At 46.8% G+C, this 26,447-nt stretch overlaps 1 protein-coding gene across 3 annotated transcripts in view; it reads left to right on the top strand.

The window, feature by feature from the left end:
• Nucleotides 1–26,447, top strand: part of FASTKD3 (FAST kinase domains 3) — a 116,097-nt gene that overhangs the window by 3,283 nt on the left and 86,367 nt on the right. For 2 of the 3 annotated variants that reach the window (XM_029590024.1, XM_029590023.1), the window contains exon 2: nucleotides 14,617–16,093. In XM_029590024.1, coding sequence (XP_029445884.1) covers nucleotides 14,635–16,093 — 1,459 coding nt within the window. In that variant the 5' untranslated portion in view covers nucleotides 14,617–14,634. Of the gene's footprint in view, nucleotides 1–1,717; nucleotides 1,845–14,616; nucleotides 16,094–26,447 lie in introns of all 3 variants that reach the window. The other variant, XM_029590022.1, reaches the window with a different exon arrangement.

Genomic DNA, 26,447 nt, shown 5'->3' with positions numbered 1-26,447 from the left:
CTCTCAATCAATAAATTCAAATAGCATGTTCACACCTGATGTCAGGGATCTTGGAGCCTGGTTAGACAACAATCTAAACCTAAAAAAGTTTATAAACACAACCACAAAGGACTGCTTTTACAAACTGCAAGTCCTCAGAAAGCTAAAACCCCTCCTTCACTTCACTGACTTCCGGCTGGTACTCCAATCAATCATACTATCTAAGCTCGATTATTGTAAAGCCCTCCTACTCGGTTTCCCCACAAATACTATCAAACCTTTACAGATGGTACAGAACGCTGCCGCCAGAATCCTCACAAACTCTAACAAAAGAGAACATATCACTCCAATCCTTCGTAACCTCCACTGGCTTCCTATTAAACAAAGGATCCTCTATAAAGTTCTTACAATCATTCACAAAGCAACACACAAACTTGCTCCCATCAGGTTAAGCACACAACTCCAACCTCATACATCTTCTAGACCCATCAGAGGCGCATACAAAGGCACACTGCATGCCTCGCTGGTAAAATCATCATTGAGCAAACGAGCACTATCTTCAGCAGGCCCCCACCAATGGAACGTGCTCCCCCCAGATCTAAGACTTGAACCAAGTCATCAAGAGTTAAAAAAAAAGTTAAAAACCTGGCTTTTCCGCCAAGCCTTCCCAGACATTTAATGCAGCCCAGATGCTTTGATAAACTCAATTATGGGATACCTCTTGGAGTTATCCTATTATGACTTTTTTTTAACTGTACTATGATTTTGAGTTCAAACGCTTTCTTGTAATTATACTATACTATACTATGTTTAATTTGTATTTTGTTCTACTGTCCTATGTAAAGCCCCTCCCCTATTTTGGGCATTCCACTGTTTTATGTAAACCGGAGTGATTTGTATTTCATACAAGAACATCGGTATATAAAAATTAGAAATAAATAAAATAAATAATAGTCTTAGCTAAATTAGCAGCAACAGTGGTCATGGCAAGACTGCTATTATGGCTGAAAAACTGGGCGGCAGACTCAGCATCCAAGACCAGGCTAGGGAAGCTATCCTTTAAAGGGAGACTACTGCTTGGAGAGGACCTAGAAAAGATGGTCAAAGACTGGGATGAGCAAGGCCCCAGAGGCTTCATGAGGGGAGTAATTGGAGACAGTGGCCCAGAGATTATAGAAAAAGGGGCAGTAGACACCAGATATCCCCTCCAGATAGGATCCCAGGCAGATCTCGGCCCTTTCGGGGCAGAAGACAATTTCCAAAGGAAGGGAACTCCTGAGCCCTCCTTAGTGACAAAAGCGTGCAATGACGGGGACCAGGGATGGTGCCAGCCATCCATTGCTCCTACCATGTGACAGGGACCGACCAATGGCACCGGTAGCCCCTGTGACAAAGTAATGGCAAAGGACCACCGGCGCCATTTTGATTACTGGCAGCCGACGGCTGAAGAACAGGAGATCACTCCCGGACCCCCGCTGGACCACCAGGGACCTTTGGCAAGTCTTGGGGGGGTCAGGAGGCTGGGGGGTTGTAGTTAATTTATTTTTTTTATATATATTCGCTCCATAAGACGCACAGACATTTTCCCCCCATTTTTGGGGAAAAAGAAAGTGCGTCTTATGGAGCAAAAAATACAGTAATACATACCCCGATAAGTAAATGAGAATATAAGAAGGGAACACAGCTTTTTCATTACCATTTTCATTATGTTTTGTTTTTTTGCATTCCCTTACTGCAGGAAGTAGAGTGACCAGGGGAATTATCATGCTGGGAAGGACAAACGGACAAGGAAGCAGGCTGGGTGATGAGCTAAGTTTCCTTAAAATGGAAAGAAAGAAAAAGGGCTTCAGAAGAAAGATATAAAGGTACAAGCAACAAGCCACACTTTGGCAAAAGACTACAGACATCCCCTCTGCTGGGCCAGCCTTTATGGTAGTGACTTCAGAGAGGAAGCATTCACACTTTGTCCCCATCTGCTGGTGGGAGAGATAATCCCACAGGTTACTGGTCTGTCAGGACTCAAGGAAAGCAAATCAGCAGGCAAGATTGAATTGTATCATACCCTGCCTTGCATTAATTTCTTATTCAAACTGATGAGTAATACATTCACATAATAAGATGCCCAGTGAATACAAATCCCAGCATGCACTACATGAAGCCTTTCCAGACTGGCAGTGGCCCATATTCCAACTGTATGGAAAGACCCATTCTAGTTCCAGCTGAATGGATGTGCACCACTTCTTACAGGATGTTGTCCTGAGAAAGAGATTTAAACATTTTTAAATTCAATTTAAAGATTGTTTACAACCCCTTTTTTTTATTAGTATGGAACTAACCATAAGGAAAGCTTTTGGCATCATAAGCAAGAAAATAATTCAGTAATCCCTTCAATTTTGCACGTGTACTGATTAAAGCAGAGCAGGGCTGGATTTAAGGGATTTAAGGGCGTAGGCCTATGGGCAATGGACTAAGAATATGGGGTTGCCCCTGGAAATCAGAGTAGCAGGGGGTTGCCCCTGGAAATCAGAGTAGCAGGGGGAGTCCCAGTTTGTGGATGTCTTCTAAATTTGGTGCCCTAAGCACGTTCTTCTACTTATCCCTGAAAACTGAGGAATGAGCTACAGCATGAAAACAAAACCCTGCGCTGAACCATTTGTAGAATTTTAGAAAGCTGGCCATTGGCCTGTTTTTGTGTTTTGTTTTTTTTCCAAGGCCAATCTGAATTAACTGCAACAAAAAAACAAAACCCAGCACTGGGCCATTCAACCACTTAAATAAATGTGTCCACTTGCATTTATAGAAATAGAGGTCAACCAGAAAGTTGCAGGTGATATTTTTTTATTGGACTAAAAACTTAGCAGAATTCTGATTAGCTCATTTTGTTTTGACCTGCTGAAGGGAAGTCAGAAATGTATTGTTAGTCCAATAAAAAGGTATTGCCTGCAACATTGTGGTTAACCTTTATTTCTAAAGATTTAAATGCAGGGATCAATTTAAGCAACTGCTCTACAGTGCGTGTTTTTCCACCTCTGCATATGCCTCACACCTAATGCAAGAAGGAGCACCGTTCTTTTTTTTTCTTACAGCAGAATTGGAACTTGGCTTACCAGGTCCCTGCTAAAATATAGCAGAGTTGTCAGAGAAAACTGCTTTCTAAGTCCTGGTTTTTTTTCCTGTAGATAAGCAGCATGAATTAGCCATGCTGTCTGGGACCGTCCTCCGTGCCACTAGGTGGCGGAGCTCTCAAAGCTGAAAAACAGATCTTTGCCAGTGAGGAGCGCCTGCTTGCACCATGCCGCGCTACCCCAAATCACCTCAGTCCGTTTTTTTTCCGCGCGACTGAGTACGTAAGGGAGACATCCTCTACGAGGGACAGGAATTCCATTCAACTAATATTCACAACATTTTTAAAAGAAGATACAAACTGTAAAAAAAAAAAAAAAATCCTCTGAAACTGTCAGAAACAGTATTGAGGACTGCCCTAAGGAGAGGTGTGTGTGTGTGTATATATATATAATCTTCTCCAGGATCTCCTCCCCCCCCCCCTCCCCCCCAGCCATAAAGGGATCCTTACCATGGGATCCTCGGTGGACCTCCCGGTTCCGAGCTGGCGCCGATGACCGACCCGGGGCATCGACGAGGCATCCAAAATGGTGTCGACAGCGAGACACCGACGCACCTGGTTGAATAACCAATACGCCCACCGGCAGAAATAAGAGCTGAGGTGTTCCCCCGGCACATCGACGCACCGCCGGTGCGCAGACACATTGATGCGGCTGCCGGTGCGTACATAAACACTTGCGGGCACGCTGATGGATCAACGCATACAATGACACATGGGCGCATACACAAGTTCACTAACGCTGACACGTCCGTGACAAAATGCGTCCGCAGTCCATGAATGTCGCACAGACGCGCCCTCCAGTTGACCGGAGTATCCGGCTGCGCAGGCGTGAATGCACCAGCGTCCAGCGATTGTCTCTGCAGCGTATGCCGGTGTGGAGGCGTCAGAACGAGGGACCCTGTAATGCCGGTTGCTGGCGTATCGTTTCCTCGCTGCCTCTGGACACCCGCGGTGCATGGGCAACCCTCAAAAGAAAAAAAAAAAGGTGGGAAGGGATCTTCCCTTCAACCACTGATTATGGGTTGGGATTCAGAAGCCCTTCCATGAAGGCTGGTTGTAATCTCCGGAGGACGTTCTATTCCAATGGGACCAGGATGGCACACCGGGTAGTGCAGTTCCCCCTTTTTTCTTTTTTGCCCTACTGTGCATTCAGGGTCTGTCATCCGCTTGTCAACAGCGTGACACACGACTTGCCAGGATCTTTGAGCCCCCAGCTTTCTTTTCAGATATTCAAGCACACCCCCGTAGACGCACTCTGGTAGTCCACCTGAACAACCAGATTTCAATTTCTATTCCACCAATGGAGTTCCTGCTGCCCCTGCAAACATCTGTAGAAGTTCTCGAGCAAGGGAAAAGCAGACCCATCTTCCTACACCCTACTTCCTGCCCATAACTAATACCTTCAGGGCATACAAAAAAAAATATATATATAAATATATATATATATATGTTATATTGTTTCTGAGCTTGGAATCTAGGCCTCTTTGCGACTGAGCACAACAGTATACTCAATCTTCTTTACATAGAAACATAGAAATGACGGCAGAAGAAGACCGAATGGCCCATCCAGTCTGCCCAGCAAGCCTCACACATTTTTTCTCTCATTCTTATCTGTTACTCTTAGCTCCTTGTTCTATTCCCCTTCCACCCCCACCATTAATGTAGAGAGCAGTGATGGAGCTGCATGCAAGTGAAATATCTAGCTTGATTAGTTAGGGGTAGTAGGGGCAGTAACCGCCGCGATAAGCAAGCTACACCCATGCTTATTTGTTTTACCTAGACTATGTTGTACAGCTCTTGTTGGTTTTTTTTTTCTTCTCCCCTGCTGTAGAAGCAGAGAGCCATGCTGGATATGCATTGAAAGTGAAGTATCAGGCACATTTGGTTGGGGTAGTAACCGCCGTAACAAGCCAGCTACTCCTCGCTTTGTGATTGCGAATCCTTTTTTTTCTTCACCCCTGTCGTTGAAGCTATGCAGGATATGCGTGAAGCATCAGTTTTTTGTTTTTTTGTTTGTTTTTTTTTTTTTTTTCCCCCTGCCGTTGAAGCAGAGAGCTATGCTGGAAATGCGTGATGTATCAGTCTTTCTCCCATGCCGATGCAGCAGAGAACCATGCTGGATATGCATGGAAAGTGAAGTATCAGGCACATTTGGTTTGAGGTAGTAACTGCCGTAACAAGCCAGCTACTCCCCGCGTTTTGAGTGCGAACCCTTTTTCTTCTCCTTTGCCGTTGTAGCAGAGAGCTCTGCTGGATGTGTGAAGTATCAGTTATTCTTCTCCCCTGTCATTGAAGCAGAGAGCTATGCTGTATATGCATTGAAAGTGAAGTATCAGGCATATTTGGTTTGGGGTAGTAACCGCCGTAACAAGCCAGCTACTCCCCTCTTTATGAGTGCAAATCCTTTTTTCCATTACCTCTTGCTGTTGAAGCTTAGAGCGATGTAGGAGTCACAGTAAGCATGTGTATGTTTATTTAATAAGGGTATTGTGTCAATAGCCATCATTCTGGCGAGTCACCCACTCTTCATTGGTGGCCTCTTGACACAGCTAGTGCCTCACTGCATGCTCTCTACCACAGCTTACAATACTCATAGACTGAAGGGAAGTCATTCCCATAAACAAACTTCCCTGCACATTACACCGCTGCATCGCACATACCACGAACAAACATTCCTATAGGTGTTGCTTCACAGGGGTGTGGCCAGCCGACACCCCTGTGAAGCAACCCATCTCCTCACCGAAGCGGTGATCTCCTCTTCCACCCGCTTCACTCATCTCTGGATTGCACGCGTCTGATCCCAGGTCCGGGACATTTTTCTACTTAGCATGGAATTCTTCTCCTCTCATTCCAAGGCGCTCTCCACTCACATCAACTGCCGGCGGGGAAAGAGGTGCTACACCTTAGAGTGTTCAGCATAGTGCAAACCCGCTCACCTGCTCGCCATGACAGCTGGGGAGTTCCTTTGCCAGAACCCTCTGGCCGGTTTCTGTTCCAGCATGCCTCGGGGCCATACCCCTACCAGTCTTTCAATCTAGAGCCACACTCTGGACCCGCTCAGCTCTGAGTTCACGTCGAGAATCCTACCTCTCCTGTCCGAGCCGAGAGCCACAATTAAATGAATAAATAAATAATGAAGTAAAATAAATAATATATATTTCCATGCTATATAGATGACGTGCTGGAGCAAATTCATGCTTCCATCAGATGACCGGCTAGACACTTGTCCTCTAACGTTACTTTCCTGGAAGCTGCTCGTTTCGGTCGCCCTCACCTACTTCAGACATAGGGTTAAGCTGCGTATGCATCCCGCCTTTTTTTCATACAAATGGCTTTCAGCTTCCACATCAACCACTTCATCACCCTCGTGTTTTTTCCAAAACCTCAAGCCTATCAAATCGAGCTTAAGCTCTGTATACTGACTGTAATCAAACTATCACTCCTTGCGATGTTGCACCTCTTCCGACTAACGAGTCCTACAGCTCTGGGAATCCTTTGCCCGACTGCCCAGGACTCCCAATCTTCATTTCACGCTCTTGTTTTAGTACTCGAGCTGCATTCTTTCTGCTACCAACTGTGTCCACGGACCTTGTCCATTCCCTCTGTAGACTGGTTACAGCAGCGGGCTGAGACCCAGGGTTCAAATCCCACTGATACTCCTTGTGACCTTGGGCAAGTCATTTCCTCCCTTTGTTGCCATAGTTAGAGAATTAGGGGCCTCAGCTTTGTTCGTTCCAGTTTCTCTTTATGATGTTATTTTCCTGTCGGTGACATGCTGTAAAAATGCTGAAAATGGATGACACATTTGTATGAATACCTAATAATGCAGTAGTTGTCAGCTGACAATGATCTGTTGGCCCGTCCATTCTGTTCGATTGCCCTTGCCCTACAGTGTCACCGCAGACCCTACTTGATCTCCAGTCTTCTCCTTCCCTTTTCCTTATAATTTCAACCTGTATGTGTCCAAAGCAGGCTTGAATTCCTTCGCTCCTTCATGTGTTACCATCTCTGCTGGCAGGCGTTTCAAGGCACCCACAATTCTGTCAGGAAGTATTTCCTCACATTTCGCTCCTCCTAGCTTTATTTATTTACTTTGAAAGTTTTTATAACCCACAGGTCCAAAATCCTTGCTCCCTGCAGGGTATAACATATCCTCTACTTGTACTTCCTATTCACTCCCATCTCCTGCTCTTTTCCACTCGTATCCCCTCTCTTGGTAATCCATACCCCCAGTAAGGATATGTGGGGCACTGCTGTCTGGAAAAGAATCAACAGGATTGTGAAAAGGAAATCCGTGGGAGGGAATGGGGCTGGCCATCACGTGCCGGCTCACAGTCCTACTGCTAATTCTGTTCCAGAAAGCAGCACCTCATACTCCTACTACGGCACCAGTCAGGGTCCTAACTCAACAGTTCTACTCGCCATTTGCAAGCACTATTCTTGAGGGCCGGCAGAAACATTCAGGTATGTAGCAAGTTTTACTCCTGGGGGAATTTTGCACAAAAAAAAATTAAAATTCTGCACACACCACATAAAATTCTGTGCACAAAACCTTAAAATTCTGCATACTTTATATTGGTCAAAATAACACACTATACATGGCAGTCTTTAAGTAATTGATTTAAAATGTAATACAGAAAAAAATTATTACTTAAAGATGCAGACTTTTTTTTATGTTCAATTCTCTATTATAAGAATTATTAAATGAGAAAAAGAATACAAGTCCAAGGACATAGACATTAAAAAAGAAAAGAATAAACCAAATCTGCAAAATACAGACACAGGTTAGAGAAGGCTGCCCTAACAAAATAATTACAAAAACAACAGTAAGGATAATGCTACATTAGTGGAAAGAGTTGTGCACCAGTGAGGTTTACCCAGAGAGTCAAAATAATCGTCTCATGGTTTCCCCACCCACAACCATGAGGCAAGACTACTTTTAATAGCGACAGTTTTTTCATATTTACAATATGAACAGATGGAGTTCCAACAGAAGTGCTCATTGAGTAGATCACTGTGTTTCCAGAAGAACAAAATTAAATAACATAAGAACATGCCATAGTGGGTCAGACCAAAGGTCAATCAAGCCCAGCATCCTGTTTCCAACAGTGGCCAATCCAGGCCCCAAGAACCTGGCAAGTACCCAAAAACTAAGTCTATTCCATGTAACCACTGCTAATGGCAGTGGCTATTCTCTAATGGACTTCTCCTCCAAGAACTTATCCAATCCTTTTTTAAACACAGCTATACTAACTGCACTAACCACATCCTCTGGCAACAACTTCCAGAGTTTAATTGTGCATTGAGCGAAAAAGAACTTTCTCCGATTAGTTTTAAATGTGCTACTTGCTAACTTCATGAAATGCCCCCTAGTGCTTCTATTATCCGAAAGAGTAAATAACAGATTCACATCTACCCATTCTAGACCTCTCATGATGAATGGTGACAGCAAGGAAAGATGAAGAATTTTAAATATTTTGAGCAGAATTTCCCTAGAAGTTCACTGTAAAAGTGTCCCATTCGCTCTCACTACTCCCCAGGCCACTTTGTCCTCTCAGGCCCCAACTCCTCCACCTGCCAGTATCTCTCCCCTTCCCTTCTAGGCTCAACCCCTTCCATTCTTTCACCACTCCCAGAGTTTGACCCCCCTCTCTCAATACTGCCCCTCACATAGGCTCCCTCTGTCCTTCTCTCTCTCTCTCTCTCTCACACACACACACGCTCCCTCTCTCTAGTACACATACATACCCCCTCATACAGACTCTTTCTCATACAGGGTCCCTCTCTCTTTTGCATACACACCCACATAGGCTCCATTTCTCTCTCATGCATACACCCTCTCACACAGGTTATCTATGTCTCTCTCTTTCACACACCCCTTCACACAGGCTGTCCCTCACAAAAAAAACAATCACCCTCACATACACACAATCCCTTTTTCACACACACCAGCTCCCAATCTTACACAGTTGTACATACTCCTTCACAATCTCCTCAGATAGGTGCCCTCTCTCTGGCACCCACACTCACTCACCCTCAAATATGCTCTCTCTCACCCCCCACAGGCTCGCAGTCTTACACTCTCTCACACATACACCTCTACACACATTCTCTCCTTGGCTTGCTTCATCTTTGCCACGAGCAGGATGAGCTCCACTCGCAGCACACCAGGGCCTCCTCCATATTTGCCAAACTCAGCGCAGAAAGTGGCAACTCTGTGCAGCGGGAGAATTCTGCGCAAATTCTGTGCTCCGTGCTAGCGTAGAATTCCCCCAGGACTAAAGTTTGCATAAAGTACAAGGTAGAAGTATTTGCCATAGAAGATGTTCAGCACAAGAAGCCACATTTCTTCTCATTCTCAAGAATTGATTGCAATCTTATACCCTTTCTTTCTTCCAGTGAGTAGATTTTGAATTTCTTAAGCCTTTTGTGCATGGTCTCTGTACCATTTTAGAAGGCCTTTTGTGATTCATGTCCTTCATTTCACTGTCCATCCCCAACTGTGATTTACTTCTCAAGTTTGATCTGCCCTTAAGATATTTAGAAGTCAATATTCAAAGCCATTTAGACAGATAACTTTGTGAGTTGGTTAGTTTTGAATATTCCCCTTCCTTATCTGACTAAGATTCTGGGGTGGGCCAAGTTAAGAGAATAACTTAACTGTCTAACTCTGATATTAGGAGTTATCCAGATAAGTTTTTTGGCTAAGTAGGTGTGCCCGAGTGCAAATCTAAAATTATGCGGATATATTCAAAAGAATGTAGTCAGTTAAGTGGCAAATTGAGACTTAAAACAAATGATTGGGAGCCTAGGAGTGGATTGGCCTATCTTGCATTCAGGAATGCCCTAGTGGGCTGGTCTAGCTGTCCATGTGAATCCAGGCCATGTGGCAAATTTATATTTGCAACTTTAAAAATCTGATTTCCCACAGCAATGACGCCAAGGCCAGGCCCCCGCTTTCGGGTTTGCAGCAGCATGCTTAGCATCACCACTGGGCCTGGCTATCCGTGACAGCAGTGAAAACAGGCACTTCTACTCCTGCTGTGGTCCAGACTGTCCGTGCCCGCCCCTCCTCCCCCCCACCTTCAGTCAACCCTATCCTAGCAGTCATCAGCAGCACACAATGGCACCCCCAGGAGGGGTGCAAGGGGATGGCAAATTACCCCCTCCCCTCCAAAAACAGGGCTCGCAACCCCGTTGCGACATCATTTACTTCTCCCTTTCCCTGTGACAGTGCTGGAACTATGGGGGAAGAGGTGGGAGTCACAGTACATTTACCAAAAGGCTGCAGTGCCGCCAAAGATGTGCAGAAAAATAGAAAATAAACATGGGGCCTATCTGTCAGCTGGTACATGCTCAAGCCCTTCAATGAACCCCATCCCTCGCATGGGTTTGCTGGGTAACAGGAAACTTGTATGGCAGGAGAAGGTGGGGTTGATTGAGGGCCTGAGCAAATGCCAACCGACAGATAGGCCCCATATTTATTTTTTTCCTTTTCTGCACATCTTCAGCTGCACTGTGGCCTTTTTGTTTGGCATCTAGCCCTTCCCTTGGAGTCCTACTGGATCAGCTGATCCAAGCCAGGCGAAGTAGGAAGACCCGAGTTGGGGCCATGGGAAGAAGCTGATCAGGGGGCTGCGGAAGACAGAGGCGGAGATGCCGGATGATGTTGGGATGAGGGGGAGATGCTGGGCTGAGGCGTTGGGTGAACGGAATAGATGGGATGGGGAGGGAAGAAAGTGAGGGGAGATGTTGGACTGTGGTGGGGGGAGGGGAGAATAAAGGATTGGGTAGAGAGTAATGGGAGAGCTGAAGTAGGTTGGGCTAAAGAATGAGAGGAGATGCCGAAGCTAGGGAGATGAAGAAAAGGACAGAGAGCTTTGAGATGCTGGACAGGGGAGAGAGATCTTGGGAATAACGGGAGGTGGAAAGAAATCTATGTGAGAGGCAGATGAAGAAGACAGGAGGAAAGAGAAGAGACAGAAAATGGACAGGTGACCCTGGAAAAGGGGTTAGATAAAGAGAGATGATAGGAGAGCTGAGAACAAGAGACTAGGACAATGTGATTGAAAAAAATAAAATGTCCAGACAAAAATGATAGCAAAAAAGCATTTTATTTTCTCTTTAATGATTAGAACATGTCAGCTTTGGCAATGAACATCTCTTATATTTTTGTGCTCGGTACAAGAGAAATTGCATTTTGATTTGTTTTTCTCCAGTATTGCACTGCATGTAGAGTCTAGCTTATTGGAAGGGGAGTTCCCATTTCATTTTTGGTCTTCATATTTCAAATTTGTAGTCACTTATTCTGTATTTGGTGAGTTTGTCTGTGTTCTGCGTGTGTGACAGAGGTTAGGGATTCTGCTAGCAAGTAGGTTTTTGTGTAGGGATCTGTAGCAGTCCAGTTTGTTCTATTTTCCCCAAAGAAGGTGTATTGGTGTTTTAGGATCCAGAGTAAGACTTACAGTGCTGCCTATGCATAGGTAGGGTGGTGGTTGTTTGTGTCCTAGGAGTTCATGCTGTTTTGGTATGGCAGGATTCCTATGTACAGTATCTACTCAGTGATTTTTCCAGGGTTTTGTATTTCACAGTTGAGCTTGGCAATGCAGGCAGATTGTGTTGCTTTTACCGAGGTGACACAAAAACTGAACTTTTGTTCTATTGAGGTGTAAGAGGAAACAATATTTTGCTGCTCTACACTCACTTTTGGATGAGGGAGCAGGGCAAGGGAATTTCTGTGGCTGTGGGGGATATTTACAAAACTGGAGGTGCAGGATTTATAATGGGATTCTGTTTTATCTCAGATATTTCTAACATTTGAGAGAATTGGTTGAATGATGCATTCAAATCATTTTAATGGTAGTTTTGCTGAGAAGTTGAAATTGGTAAGGGGTTTCTTTTTTGCATAGAAGGCCCTTAGGACTTTTTCTTTAAGGGTCTTTATAACTAATTCAGGGGTGGAAAATATTCCTGCCTGTAGCTATTTGCAGATTGTTTATCTTACTCTGTACAGGCATGATGACGATCAAATTGACAGCTTGTCCTATGCTCCAAAATCCTTTGCTGTGCCCTTGGCATCATGTGTAGCAATTGCACAGAAAAGTGCACATCTGTGTTGAATGCAGAAAGGGGGTGTATGTGACATATGGAAAAGGGGTGTGTGTGACATATGGAAATATTGCTCAGGCTTGCTCCCCTCCAAATACTTATGTCTAGAGATGCCACTGGCAGCAGGAGCTCCCGCCGCTGCTCCTGGCTCTGTCTGATGCGGCTATCTGCCGATCCCATGCAATTTCCCACAGCAGGAGGCTGTTTGCAGTGCTTCCATCGTTGCCTCTCCACTGCTAGCTGTACCTCTCTACCTCTATGGCCTCTCTCATATGCAGGTTGGGTTAGCAAATAAAATAAAATGAAAACAATGAGGCTTTCTTCAGAACAAGGGCAGCCCTGCTTATATTGCCTTGACTCCTGTCTGGGATGCTACAGCCTTTTCCTCCCTCACCCTATGCTGCTTGTGAGGCTGTTTGCCCCAGTGTCCCATATGCAAGGCTATTGGAAGCACTAGGCAGCATAGACAACTGCCTACAGCACCAGTGGAGGCGGCAGCACAACCGTGCTAGGACCATGGTGAGTGTGCCGCCTTGTTCTTTCCACCCATGTGACCTAGAGGAGGAAATCCTTTGCTCGAGCTCACTTGGGTAGTAAGAACAAGGAGATGCAATGGCCGGAAGACTCAGGAGCAGCATCTGTGGGCAATGGGGCCAGCAGAAAGGAGCAGGAGGGAGCAGCCGTGGCCAGCACGGATGGAAGAGAGGAACAGGGGCAGCATTGGCCTGCCAGAACAGAGGAACAGGAGTAGCAGCGGCCAGGAGAAAAGGAGGCTGCTGCTGATTGCAGAGGGGTAGAAGAGTGAGTGAGCACAGGAGTAAGAGTGAGTATGTGTGTGTGAGTTAGAGAAAGTGTTGCCTTTTCATATATAGGGTTGTGAATATTTGGGATCTGGCAGTTAGTGATATTCTGGTATAGAAGGTTTACTATATTGTAATTGTAATTCAGTTTACTCATGGCTTCCACAGGTCCAAGCCCACTAACTGCACGAACCACATTCTCTGGCAACAAATTCCAGAGTTTAATTGTGCGTTGAGTAAAAAAGAACTTTCTCCGATTAGTTTTAAATGTGCCCCATGCTAACTTCATGGAGTGCCCCCTAGTCTTTCTACTATCCGAAAGAGTAACTAACCGATTCACATCTACTAAATAACCGATTCACATCTACCCGTTCTAGACCTCTCATGATTTTAAACACCTCTATCATATCCCCCCTCAGTCGTCTCTTCTCCTAGCTGAAAAGTCCTAACCTCTTTAGTCTTTCCTCATAGGGGAGTTGTTCCATTCCCCTTATCATTTTGGTAGCCCTTCTCTGTACCTTCTCCATCGCAATTATATCTTTTTTGCAGCGTGAATACAGCTTGGCACAAACTCCTCAGACGCTTATTAGAGCATACTGATAGGTTTCTTTGCTGTAGGCGCCATCACTCTAAGTGCCTTAGCCTCTGTGCTCCTTGTCATATTCGAGCATCTCAGCCTGGCTTTCCCTCTAACTTGTGTCAGCGTTGCTTGGAGGCTCAGGGGGAATTGCCTTCGTCTGATTCTACTAAGCCTGGTTCTTCCCAGCCTGATGTGGGACTGGGAAAACAGCTGCCAGAAGGGTTGCCTGACTTTGGAACTCCCCTAATTGGTTCATCAGCAGGGGAAGGTAGTTCAGTAGGCACAAGATAGGTACCCCCTGGTTTTGGCATGGATCCCTCTGCCTTTTCTTGGGCAGAATCTTTTCAAGGACTGCAGTCTTTTCTTCAGACGCAGTCCTCTGTCCCAGCCAATCTTAACAGATCAGGGTTGCAGGCGGTGAAATCCCGCCTGCCTGGTGCTGTGGGTCAGTGTCACCTAGATTGGCTGCTGGTCTTCCTGATATGGACCCAGATGGCACAGATGATGAAGCTAATCTTTACTCCCTGGAGGATGGGGAAATTCCTCCAAGATTGGAGCTGTATGGAACTATTTTGCGGTTCTTTCATAGAGTTGAGTACCGTCTCTTGATTTCCCAGAAGTTGCTGAGTGTATCTGGGGATGAATCTATGTCTGAGCCAAAGGAAGCTCAGTGTTTTCCTGTTGGCTGAGTGCTGGTTATCTCTTAATAATCAAGTTTTGTTAGTTTGTCCACAGTTGGCTTTTGCAGAGAATACTGGCAGGCTGATGTCACTGCAGGGGTATATATATACCGTGATGTCAGCTTTGCTCCGTATCCATTTGCTGGTAGAGGTGCATTACCCACTGGTTCTGGATTCACCTGTCTATACTAAAGAAAAGGAAATTATCAGGTAAGTGGTAATTTCTCCTTTTCTTCATGGTCTTCAAATCAAAAATATCAGTCCTATGCTTTTATCACCTTGTAAATGAGAAACCTTTTAGAGTTTTAAATTTCTTTTTGTAATTCATTCTTTTTTTTACCCTAGGCAGCATCAGAACTCTGAATGCTTAACATGGCTTTGGTGAACTGGCAAGGTCTTCAGTTTTACACCCGTCACATGCTTCGAGTCTGTAGATCCACAGTAAAGCTGAGGAAGGCCCTGAACTGCGCCACCACATACCGCAAGACACTGAGCTCGTGGCACAGTGGTGCATTGGTCCTGCATGCTGGGTACACCAATGGCAAGCTCCTGCCCCTGTCCTGCAGATGTTACCACTCAACAATCTGGAGCCAGCCCGACATTGTTACTGGGGGCACTGTGCGGCACCATGGAGATGCTGGCAGTGGTTTGGGCCTGAAGAAAGCGCGTGTGGATGAAAAGCAGTTCGCTGAACAGCTGAGCTGCCACAAATCCTCCAGTGATGTTTTTAAGCTCGTGGCTTCTTTGGAAGTGTTGTCTGACCTGATAGTGGCCTTAGCACTGCAGAGAATTTCCCAGATTGAAGTTCAGGAGGATGGTAGCCTGATGAAGCCCATAGAGATCTTTGAGAATGAAGTCTTCAAAGCTCTGTGTTTTCAGTTTGAGCAGGATTCCCAGAAGGTGTCTACCGCCAGTCTGGTGCGGGTTTTGCGAGCTCTGGTGCAGCTATGTGTGGATCCCTGGAGCACTTTAATGGTGCGATTGGTATCTGAAAGCCAAGAGCGGTTAGATAAAGAACACATGAGCATCGTAGACCTGTGCATCCTGGGAGAAAGTATGCTGGACCTGGAGGGTCCAGGTTGTGCAGTTCTGCAGCAAATCATGGAGCAAGTACAAGAAAAGAAACTTGAAGATTGGACACCTGAAGAAATAGCAATGGTATATAAGCTGTTGCAGTGGGGTGTCGGAGAAGGAGGGCAGTACCAAGGCTTGCTAAACCGCATGAATGGTTTCACACTGTCTATAGCACCCAAACTGAGCTCTGAACTACTTAGCACAGTACTGCATGCTCTCGTTGTCCTTAACCAAACTCAAGCCACCTCTCTGGTAATCAGGTTGTGCAAGCAATCAGTGAGGCACCTCCCTCACTTCATGGATGATGAACTGGGTAATGTGCTGGGGGCTCTCATGCACTTTGGACACAGTGACAGATACTTCACTGAAGCTCTGGAGAGGCACGTTGCCAAAGCATCTTTCACCATGCACCCTGAAGTAGTCAGCAAGGCCATTCAATACTGCAGCCGCAGGCAAATCCTCTCTCGGCCCATATTTGATGCCATAGCGGAAAGTTTTGTCTACAATGCAGACAAGTTTACCACCAGTCAGGTCGCTCGCCAGATCATGCCCTTCGGGAAACTGAATTACCTGCCACCCAATGCCACTGCATTATTCAGGAAGCTGGAAAATGTACTGAACAATCGTTTCTCGCAGTTCCAGCCTCGCACGCTCCTGAACCTGCTTCACTCATGCACACTTATCCAGCGGTTTCCTGTGAATTTCTTGGCCAAGGTCTTCAGCCCTTACTTTCTCCAGCAGCTACAAGGTAAGAGACTTCTTGCTGATGAGGCTCATGCAGAGATATGATGAGACCCAGGGTCTGGCGGAGGTCCTGATTCTTAAACTTGAATTCCAATTAATTCTGGTATTTGTAGTGTTGTAGCTACCATGTGGGAGTCAAATAACACGAAAAATAAAGAATTGTCCGGCTATAAAAGGAGAAATTCCGCCACCAGACAAAACCACTCTGTAGATGAAAACCAATGAATCATATCATTTTCTGGACAAAAGACCGCCAACTGAAACATGCATGCATCGAGAGGAGTTGCTTCTTCAGGCCAGCAGTCGCTGCAGTAGTCCTTTGGCCTAGAACAGGGATGGCCAACTTCGGTCCTCAAGAGCCACAGACAGGTTTGGTTTTCAGGATATCCACAATTAATATGCTTGAGATAGTTTTGCATGTACTGCCTTCACTGTATGCAAATATATCTCATGCATATTCATAATGGATATCCTGAAAACTAGATCTGTTTGTGGCTCTTGAGAACCAGAGTTGGCCATCCCAAGTTATGGAGAAGATGGTGTAGTTTGGTAAAAAAATATCTCCTTTTGTAATGGTAAACAGTGATTTCAGGCTCGGGAACCACACAGATGAAACTTCCAGGAAGTAATGAAGAGGGGTGATTTGTTTGTTTACATGATCTGTTTTAGAAAATGTATGTGGACAGTTTTTGAAGAATTATGTCCCCAATATGACATCTCATATCAAAGATACAACTCATTTTCTGAATATTTTGAGAAGTGTGGAGGTAAATTGCAGTGAAATTATTTTGATCACTCTAGATGTCAAATCATTGTACACCTCTATTCCACAAGGTCCTCTTATGACAACTATTAGAAATATCTTGTACCAAAGACCACGTCCTCATGATGTACCTGTTGTGGGTTTGACATGGTTGTGGGCCCTTGGTTGCTATATTGATGACACCTCCCATGGGGAGGGGCCCCGTGGGGAAAGTACAGCAATAGGCTGGCTCTACAGTAAGCAACACAGAGAGAATAGAAGCTTTATTAGACAGCAATAGAGCAATGCCCATGGAGCGGGCAGCTCTCTTCAGCCAAGGAGTTGTCCCAGATGGCAGTGTTCAGTCCAGGCACTGATGTAGTAAATGCAGAGGAGATCTCACCTGATGCTGGAAAGTGAGGGGTCCGGTAGTGGTCCGCGGCGCGGAGTAGGCTGAGAACCCAGTCACAGATGACATAGCCAGCGGTGCTAGATCCGGTAGTGGTCCGCGGAACGGAGTACACTGAGAATCTGTTCGGTGGTGAGCCAGGCAGAGAAAGACTGAAGAGTGAAGGTACTCACAAGGCTGGTAATGCTGTTGGAGAGATGACCTCTGCAGCGCGAAGGCCCGGAGCGCCGGTGCCAGGATGTCCTTGTAGAAGCAGGTCAACCCAGGAAGCAGGTCAACCCAGGAAGAAGACAGGAGCGAGGCAAGGCCCTCGGGGAGAGAGTACCTATAGGCGTATAGGCGTCCTTGTAGATGCAGGGTAACCTGGAGAGTCGATAGGATTGAAGCAAGACCCCTGAGGAGCGGGTGCCTTGAGCATCCTTGCTGGAACAGCGAGACCCCGGAGGGTAGGTAGGAGCAACAAGGCCCCCGAGGAGCGGGTACCTAGAGCGTCCAATCCAGCTAATTCATAGCTGGATTGGAGATCGGAGGCTAAATACCCGGAGGTAGTGACGTCTTGCGGTGGGGACATCCCCGAGGTTCCCGCCATGACGTATTCAAAAGGGAGGGTGACACGCATGACCTCAGTGTGAGAATGGCGAACGCAATCGCCCATGCTGTTCCAGGGACGCCGGAGAGGTTGGCAAGGTGAGGCGGAGGCTGCCATCTTGCCCAGAGGAGAGGAAAGAAAAAGAAAAGAGGTGAGACAGAGAGGGCGTAGCTATCTGCAACTCTTAAGGCTAGCATTGACCAAAAACGTTTTCATTTTTGATAAAAGATTCAGCAGGTTTCAGGAACTGCTATGGAAGCCCATTTTGAGGGCCAGTAGTGCATCAGGAGGTTCTGCTAGTGGAGCTCTCCTCCCTTTTAACAGTCAGGGCAGTTGAGCCCATACCACCAGGGCAAAGAGGTCATTAAAGGGTTAATACAACTACATCATTGCTTTCTGCTTCAACAGCAGTAGGAAAATGGGAATTGGATTCAGACAGCAAATAACTAGGGCTCTGTCTTTTATGGTTTGGGGAATAAATAAATAAATATGGGGGTAACTTGCTGATGCAGCTTTTACTACTCTTAATCATTAAGCCTGATACCTTTGATGTAACTCCAACTCTCTGCTTCCACGGCAAGGATTAAGGGAAATTGGATTCAAATAGCATCCAGTGAAGGCCTTGCTTTTATAGTTAAGGTCTTTTGCAGTCTGGGAAACAGATAAACATGGGGGTAACCTGCACAGTGCAGCAGATACTAGCATAAGCTTTCTGGGCAGAGTGGGTAGATCATTTGATACTTTTCTGCTGTCATTTCTATGATTCTACTCCAAATACTTCCTGATTCCAAAGAGAATAGACCTAAAGGACCTTGAACAAGTTTCTAAAAAAAAAAAAAAAGAAAAGTTCAAGATGGTTTCCCTGGGCATCTTGATTCCCCTTTTATAAAAAGGGGACTGGCTATGCTCCCTCAATCTAAAGGACGCATACACTTACATTGAGATCTTCCCCAGTCACAGGAAGTATCTCTAATTTGTGGTAGGAAAACAGTACTTCCAGTATTGGGTGTTGCCTTTCAGGCTAGCGTCCGACCCATGAGTCTTCACAAAATGCCTGGCCATGGTGGAGCCACACCTCCACAAGCTGGTCAAGGGCACCTCTCAGGAGAGGGCCGCCAAGTCCATGCACTTGACAATCTGGGTTCATCATCAACTACCAGAATTCCCATCTCAGCCTATCACATCAATTGGACTTCATAGGAGCCCTGCTAGACACGGCTCAGGCCAAGGCCTTCCTGCCTCGTCAAAGGGCCATCACCTTGATGACCATCATGGCAGAGATTCAGCAAAGCCAGCAGGTATCTCCCTGATACATGTTGAGGCTGTTGGGAGCCGCAACCATCCATATCACTCCCTTGGCACGTTTACACATGCACAGAGCCCAATGAACCCTGATGTCGCAGTGGCGCAAAGCAACTCAGAGCCTCCGGGATTGCATCCGAGTCACCCCGTCTCTTCGGGACTCATTGTCCTGGTGGGGGGTACTTTTAAATCTAGAATGGGGGATCTCTTTTCAAAGACCCCCTACCCAAATTGTCTTAATGGATGCATCCACCCCATGGTAGATGCATCCATTGTTAGGGCTCAGCACCCAGGGTATCTGGTCCAATCAGGAATGCTCTTGTCAAGTCATATTCCTGGAGCTTCGGGCAATCAGGTACATGCTATGGGCTTTCAGAGATTGGCTGTCCAACAAAGTTGTCCTGATCCAAACCAACAACCAGGAAGCCATGTGGTATGTCAACAAACAGGGAGGCACGGGAACATACCTTCTATATCAGGAAGTGGTCCAGATTTGGTCATGGTGCTCAGGGCCATGTACCTGGCCAGGACGGCAAACCTAGTAACAGACAGGCTGAGTCAAGCCTTCAGACCCCAAGAGTGGTCCCTGGAAGGGGATAGTGAATCAGATATTTCAGCTCTGGGGATCCTGGATGTGGATCTATTCTCGTCTCTTTGCAACAGGAAGATGCCTCGGTTTTGCTCTCTTAACAGGTCAGATGGCAAACCAGCCTCGAATGCTCTTGCCTGTCATTGAGGCAAGGGTCTTCTGTACGCGTATCCTCTGATTCCCTTAGTAGTGAAGACTCTCTTGAAGCTTTGCAAGGACAAGGGGACTATGATCCTCATAGCCCCTTATTGGCCAAGCCATGTCTGGTTTCCACTCCTACAGAGGTTGTCCATCTGGAGAACGATCAACTTCCCCAGATCTCATCATGCAAGATCAAGGCAGGTTGCAGTATCCCAGTCTCCAAGCCCTGTCACTCAGCCCAGATGTTGAGAGGTTAATCCTGCAGCCACTCATTCTCTCAGAGGATGTATCTCAGGTCCTGGTGGCTTCTGGAATGCCTTATACTAGAATGTCCTATGGACTGAAATGGAGGAGGTTTTCCGTGTGGTGTGAGCCAAAGGCCCTAGATCTGTTCTCCTGCCCCAAACAAAAACTGCTTGATTACCTCCTAACCTATATGAAGCTGGCTTAAAAACCAACTCCGTTAGAGTTCATCTCAGTGGAATTGGCATGTACCACCAAGGTGTAGATGGTACGCCCATCTCTGTTCAGCCTATAGTTGTATGACTCATGTGGGGTCTGCTTCAACTGAAACCTCCCCTAACGCCTCCTGCTGTGTCTTGGGACCACATTGTGGTGTTAGCTCAGCTGATGAAAGCATATCTTGAGCCACTGTGCACCTGTGATCTGAAGTACCTGACCTGGAAGATTGCATTTTTGGTGGCAGTCACCGCAGCATGCAGGCTCAGCGAGCTCCAGGCCTTAGTGACTTATCCACCTTACAATAAGTTTTAGCATGACAGGGTGGTCTTGCATATACTTCCTAAGTTCCTGCCTAAGGTGTTGACGGACTTCCATCGTCCTGCCAGCATTCTTTCCCAGGCCCCATTTGCACCAAGGCAAACGGGGCCTGCACCGTTTGGACTGCATGCGAGCCTTAGCCTTCTATCTGGAGTGGACAGAAGCCCATAGACAGTCCACCTGATTTTTGTATTTCTTTTGATAGGAATAAGTTGGGCATTGACATTACCAATCAGACACTATCCAATTGACTAACAGATTGCATCTCCTTCTGCTATACCCAGGCGGGACTGCATCTTGGGGGTCATGTCAAAGCTCATTCTGTCAGAGCCATGACAGTGTCAGTGGCCCACTTGTGAGCAGTTCCTGTGGAGGAGATCTGCAAGGCTGCAATGTGACTTTCTCTCCACTCATTCACATCACACTATTGCCTGGATAGAGATGGCAGACGTGTCAGTAGGTTCGGCAGGTCTATCCTTCAGAACCTGTTTGAGGTGTAGAACTCAACTCTTCCCTCATAGGGCCCATTGTTTGGGTTCAGGCTATTTCAACAGCACTGTCGTTGTTGTGCCCATTGGGACCTGGTTGGGTGTCTGTTGGTCTCCTTTTGTGTTGGGGAACAGCCTATAACTAGGAATTCAGCCATGTATCAGGAGACTACCATTCTTCTTGTCCTTGGAGAAAGCAGAGTTGCTTACTTGTAACAGGTGTTCCCTGCAGAGTTGGGTTTCTCCTATTTTTTGTTTTAATTATAATTCTATGTTACAAGACTGGAGAGGGACCCCATGTAGACCATGCTGGTCATGCTCAGTGTGCCTAATCAAAGTTCTAGGAACTTTGACATGTTTTCTTCATCGGGGCTCCATATGAGGATGTCACCCATGTGTGAGGACTAACATCCTGCTGTTCTCGGAGAATACCTATTACAATTAAGCAGCTCTGCTGTTTCTTGGCCTACCCTGTACACTTGCATTCACACTCTGTACTAGACTCACAACCCTTCCCCATCATGGCTGCTTCTTCCTTCCACCATGGTGCGTCCTCTAATCCTCTTCCCCATCATGGCCCTTCTTATGTCAACTTCCCTTTCCCATGATCTCATTCCAACCAGGTTCTCTCTTCTGCTCACCCAATGGCCCTTTCCTGACATTTCCCCCATCTCTAGAAATCCCCTTTTTACGAGGCCCAGTGATGGGAGCAGCAGCCAAATAAAATTGGTGCAGGGCACAAAGCTGGTTTGTGCATGCCTAACCATCCTGCAGCAAATCTTCCCCTGTACTGGTTTCCTTGGTTGCAGGCAGCCCATACAATAGGAGAGAGCTGGACCACTTCAGAACCTTTAAGCAGGTGCACACTGATTCTCAGTTCGTGCCGATTTTATTTTGCTGCTATTGCTGCTCCCACTGCTGGGCCTGGTAAAATGGGGAGGGCTCAACTGGCAGACAGACACTTCACTTTTGGTTCATGTGTGGCTGTGCCCCTGCTTTTTCCCCTTCCCCAGGCCACCAGCAGGAGTAGGCAGTATTTAATATAGTGTCAACTTCTGATGCTTTAATAAGCAGCATCCACTCCTGCTGCTAGCCTGGAGAAAGGGAAACATCTGATGATAAGCTAGGCTTGGTGCTGCCTATTCCTCCTGCTGCTGGGGCTCTGTGCCAGTGCTGACTTCATCGGCTGGTTTAGGCCACTGCCATTCTGTGCAAATGCATGGCTTGCACAGTGGTCGTGCTAGCCCTGTCCAGAGCAGGTGTAACTTCCTATATATATGTGCACCGGGTCAACCTACAAATTTTCAGAGCAGACATGCTCATTGATCCTCTTTGAAAATCCAGGATAAAGTCTGTATCCACAAACAAAAGCCCTCCACAGGCTGTTTGAAAATTACCCTCCCCAAAGATAAATCACGCAGTGTCACAATTAAATTGAAGGGGACTATTCATCTCTTGATCTAAATGTTCATACACATATGTGGACTAGTTAACTTAAGTCCAGTGAACCCTTTAAAATAAATTAAATCAACAATGGTTTGATCAGTACACCTAAGCAATAGTTAAATCCATAAGTTTAAAGTATCTAGCTAAGAAATAAGATAGAAAAACTGAATCTAAAATCCTCCTAGCTGAATATGTGGCTTCAGCAATTTATTGTTTAAAACTAAAATTACTCATGGCTTTCATATAATTGTTTAAAGAGCTAAGAGACAGTGAATCCAAATGCAAATTAAAATCACCCAGAATAATTAAGCTATGGAAAGAAATAGAATTGTTGAATAGTCTTATCTAATAGCTATTGGATGAATAATGGTAACTCAAGTAGCACATGATACACAAGAAAGAACACTTCATTAGTGTCTCCTAAACTAACAAGCATGCAGTCAGTCCCAAAAGGCATGCTTCAGCTGTGAGCACATTCCCTCAACATAGAGATTACCCCTATTCCTCCTCCTTTCTTATCAGCTCTAAGGCAAGAAAGAAGGGCATAATCAAAAGCACACAATTAAGAACTAAAGAGACAATCAGCCTTAGTTAGCCAGGTCTCAGCTACAAACACTAAATCTAATTGCTCTTCAACTATGAAGTCATGTATCACGTTGAGGTTCCCTCTTTCTGAATTAGCATTAATTAGATTAACTTTAAGATAAACTTCTTTAATAGGTTTAGAAACAGCTAGCACTCCTGAAACATTTAAATACTGCATATTAAAACTAGGAGCCACTTGGTTCAACTTCCTGCCTAGCCCTGTATAGCAACATGTACCTCCTATGACATACCACTAGAATTATCTGCCAGTAACACAGAGAAACATAATAGAAGCAGAATTCTAACAGAATTGAATAGCGGAAATTTAACAGAATCGTACTTCAAAATAACAGCATACACGAAAACAGAAAATAAAACCTCTAACAATATTCTGATAGCAAAAGTCCTGTAAAATGCCTCCATTTAATATTTCCTAGCATGTAGCAGATGGACTCAGGACCAATGGGTATAGTGTGCTCCTGATAACAGTTGGAAACGGAGTCAGATTTCAATCTGACATCAGCACTACATATACCCGTGCACGAGGCTTTGCTCTCCAGTTTTTTCTGTCTCCATAGAATTTCGGGACTTCACACGTGCTTGCACAGCGTTAGAAAACCAAACTCCAAATTTAAAGAAGAAACAAAGAAAAACTTACCTCCAAAACGAGCCCCGTTCTCCTGCGGTGATACCTAAGGGTCCTTCCCCCAGTTGAGATTTCCTGAAGTGATTTCCGAGATGCCTCAGTCCCAATGTAGACTTAGCCCCCAGGAAAGGGAGTGGCTGAGAGGCAGCCTCAGTCAGGTAGCCGACCCGGCTTGGACTCAGCCCCCCTGAAAAGGGAGCGGCTGAGAGGCAGCGGGTGCAGAACCGAGCGCAGCGGTGAAGGTAATTCCCTCTCCCACCGCAGCCGGAGACCGCCCGGCAGAGGACCGGGAAGCGCCAAGACAAGGTAAGGTAGAAAACATTTTCTAAGTCTCCGGTCTCCGAGGCTCGGACAGCCGCACAGATCATCTCTCCGGTGTCTATAGATTTGAGTTGAGCAGCCCCGTCCGGGCTAGACCCCGATCCGGCAAGAGGGTCCTCCCACGTGGGGGGCCACCATCTTACCGCGTGGTTGCCGGTGCCTCCCCTCCCCCCCCCCCCCCCCCCCGGTCGCTACATCGTCCGCATAACCGAGCCGTGCGCACAGTGGCCAGCCAGTACTTTGTGCGCATAGCGGCGCACGCATCTACGCCGTGCGCAGAGCAACGCGCACATCGGGACCGGGCGCACAGCGGCACACTCAGGGGTGCCAAGCGCACAACTAGGTCCACACGCACAGCCACGCGCGCATCTTCCGTTCCTACGCGCACAACATAGGCACACCCAGAATGCATAACCAGGCATCCCAGCACGCGCACCTGTGGGGGCCCTCGGGGAGTGCCGTCGGACCCAATGCGGTCCCAGGCAACTTCACCTGGGCGGGATTCTTCGCTGAACTGCAGTCCTACATCCACACACAGACAGGGCCACCAGCGTCATAACCACAACCCCCACCAGTGGTCCTGAACCTCCCAGGCCCCTCCCGGCCTCCACCAGATGAGGCTCCCCTGGACAAATACCTCCTCTTAGGGGACACAGATGTTTTGGAGGAGGAATCATAACCCCTGGAAAAGGGGGAACTCCCACCAGGAATGGAACCGTATCGCACAATGATGCGCTTCTTCCCAAAAGATGAATTATCAGATCTCGTAGCCACGAGTCTGAAGGCATTGGCCATCCCAGACACATACAACACATGGCCGGGCTCCGACAGACCTCACACCATTTCCCTACGCTACAGGCTGTACAACAACTGATCAGCCTGGAATGGGACGCTCCAGAGGCCACCTTTAAGGGAGGTCGAGCCCTAGAAGCTCTCTACCCCTTGGACCCCGCGACAAAGGAACTCCTGAGGTTTCCCAAGGTCGACACCCTGGTCTATTACACCACAAAGCGCACTACCATACCAGTCGAGGGAGGAGCTTCACTCAAGGATGCCAATGACAGATGGCAGGAATCCATCCTCAAGCAGTCTTACGATATATCAGCTGTGACCTTACAGATCGCTGCTTGCTACGCCGTGGTATCATGCGCCTGCCTAGTTATGGCCAGGGACGCAACTACGCCAATCAAGGCATTAGACCCGGCAATATCATTCCTCACGGATGCGACCTCAGACCTGGTATGCACCTCAGCCAGGAGCCTCTCGTCCATAGTGGCAGCCAGAAGACAGCTCTGGCTCCGAATCTGGTCAGCCGACACGACCTCTAAGACAAGGCTCACGAGAATGCCCTTTAGAGGAACACTCCTATTCGGAAGCGACCTGGACAAATTAGCCGACAAATGAAGATAGTCCCCAGTACCCCCGTCTACCGGAGGACAGGAACATGAGGAACCAATGCCCCTTTCCCTGGGCACCCAAGGGCAGAGGACCCCAGCGTTATAGACCATACAAAAACACTTACCAAGCCCCCCCCCCCCCCGCACCGCCAGCAAGAGGCAGTCCTTTCGGAACAGACACAACAAAAGAGGAGCCGGCTCGGGACCAGGCCCCAGCCGCAACACACAATGAGAATTAGCAGACCCATCTACAGGAAGAGATCATAGGGGGCAGGCTTGCCCTATTCTACCAAAGATGGGTCGAAATAACGTCGGACAATTGGGTCCTATCCATCATCCGAGAGGGATACTACCTGGACTTCCACAGCATCCCCCTGGACAAGTTTGTGATTCCTCCGTGCCACGACCCCTCCAAGAGGAAGGCAGTGGAAACCACACTATCAAAACTACTCACCCTAAAGGCAATAACACCGGTGCCCTCGCATCAACAAAATTCTGGGCACTATTCCATCTACTTCATCGTGCCCAAGAAAGAGGGAACATACTGAACCTCAAGACCGTCAATTGCTACCTGAAGGTACCCCGCTTCCGCATGGAAACCCTGCGTTGGGTCACAAAGGAGGTACAACCGTCAGAATTCCTGACCTCCCTGATTCTGTCAGAAGCCTATCTCCACATAATGATCCATCGCATCCATCAGCGTTTCCTACACTTCGTGATATTGGGCCATCATTACCAGTTCCAGGCCCTACCGTTCGGGCTAGCTACGGCTCCCCGAACGTTCACCAGGATCATGGTGGTAGTAGAGGCGACACTGAGGAAAGAAGGAATCCTCGTGCATCCATACTTGGACGATTGGCTGATCAGAGCGAAATTGCCAGAGGAAAGCCATCAAGCAATCACTAGAGTCAAGGAACTATTGC

The sequence above is a fragment of the Rhinatrema bivittatum genome, chromosome 2, assembly GCF_901001135.1.
Source record: "Rhinatrema bivittatum chromosome 2, aRhiBiv1.1, whole genome shotgun sequence".
Classification (NCBI taxonomy): domain Eukaryota; kingdom Metazoa; phylum Chordata; class Amphibia; order Gymnophiona; family Rhinatrematidae; genus Rhinatrema; species Rhinatrema bivittatum.
Note: the sequence above shows the minus strand (reverse complement) of the source record. Positions and strands in the feature narration are given on the sequence as shown.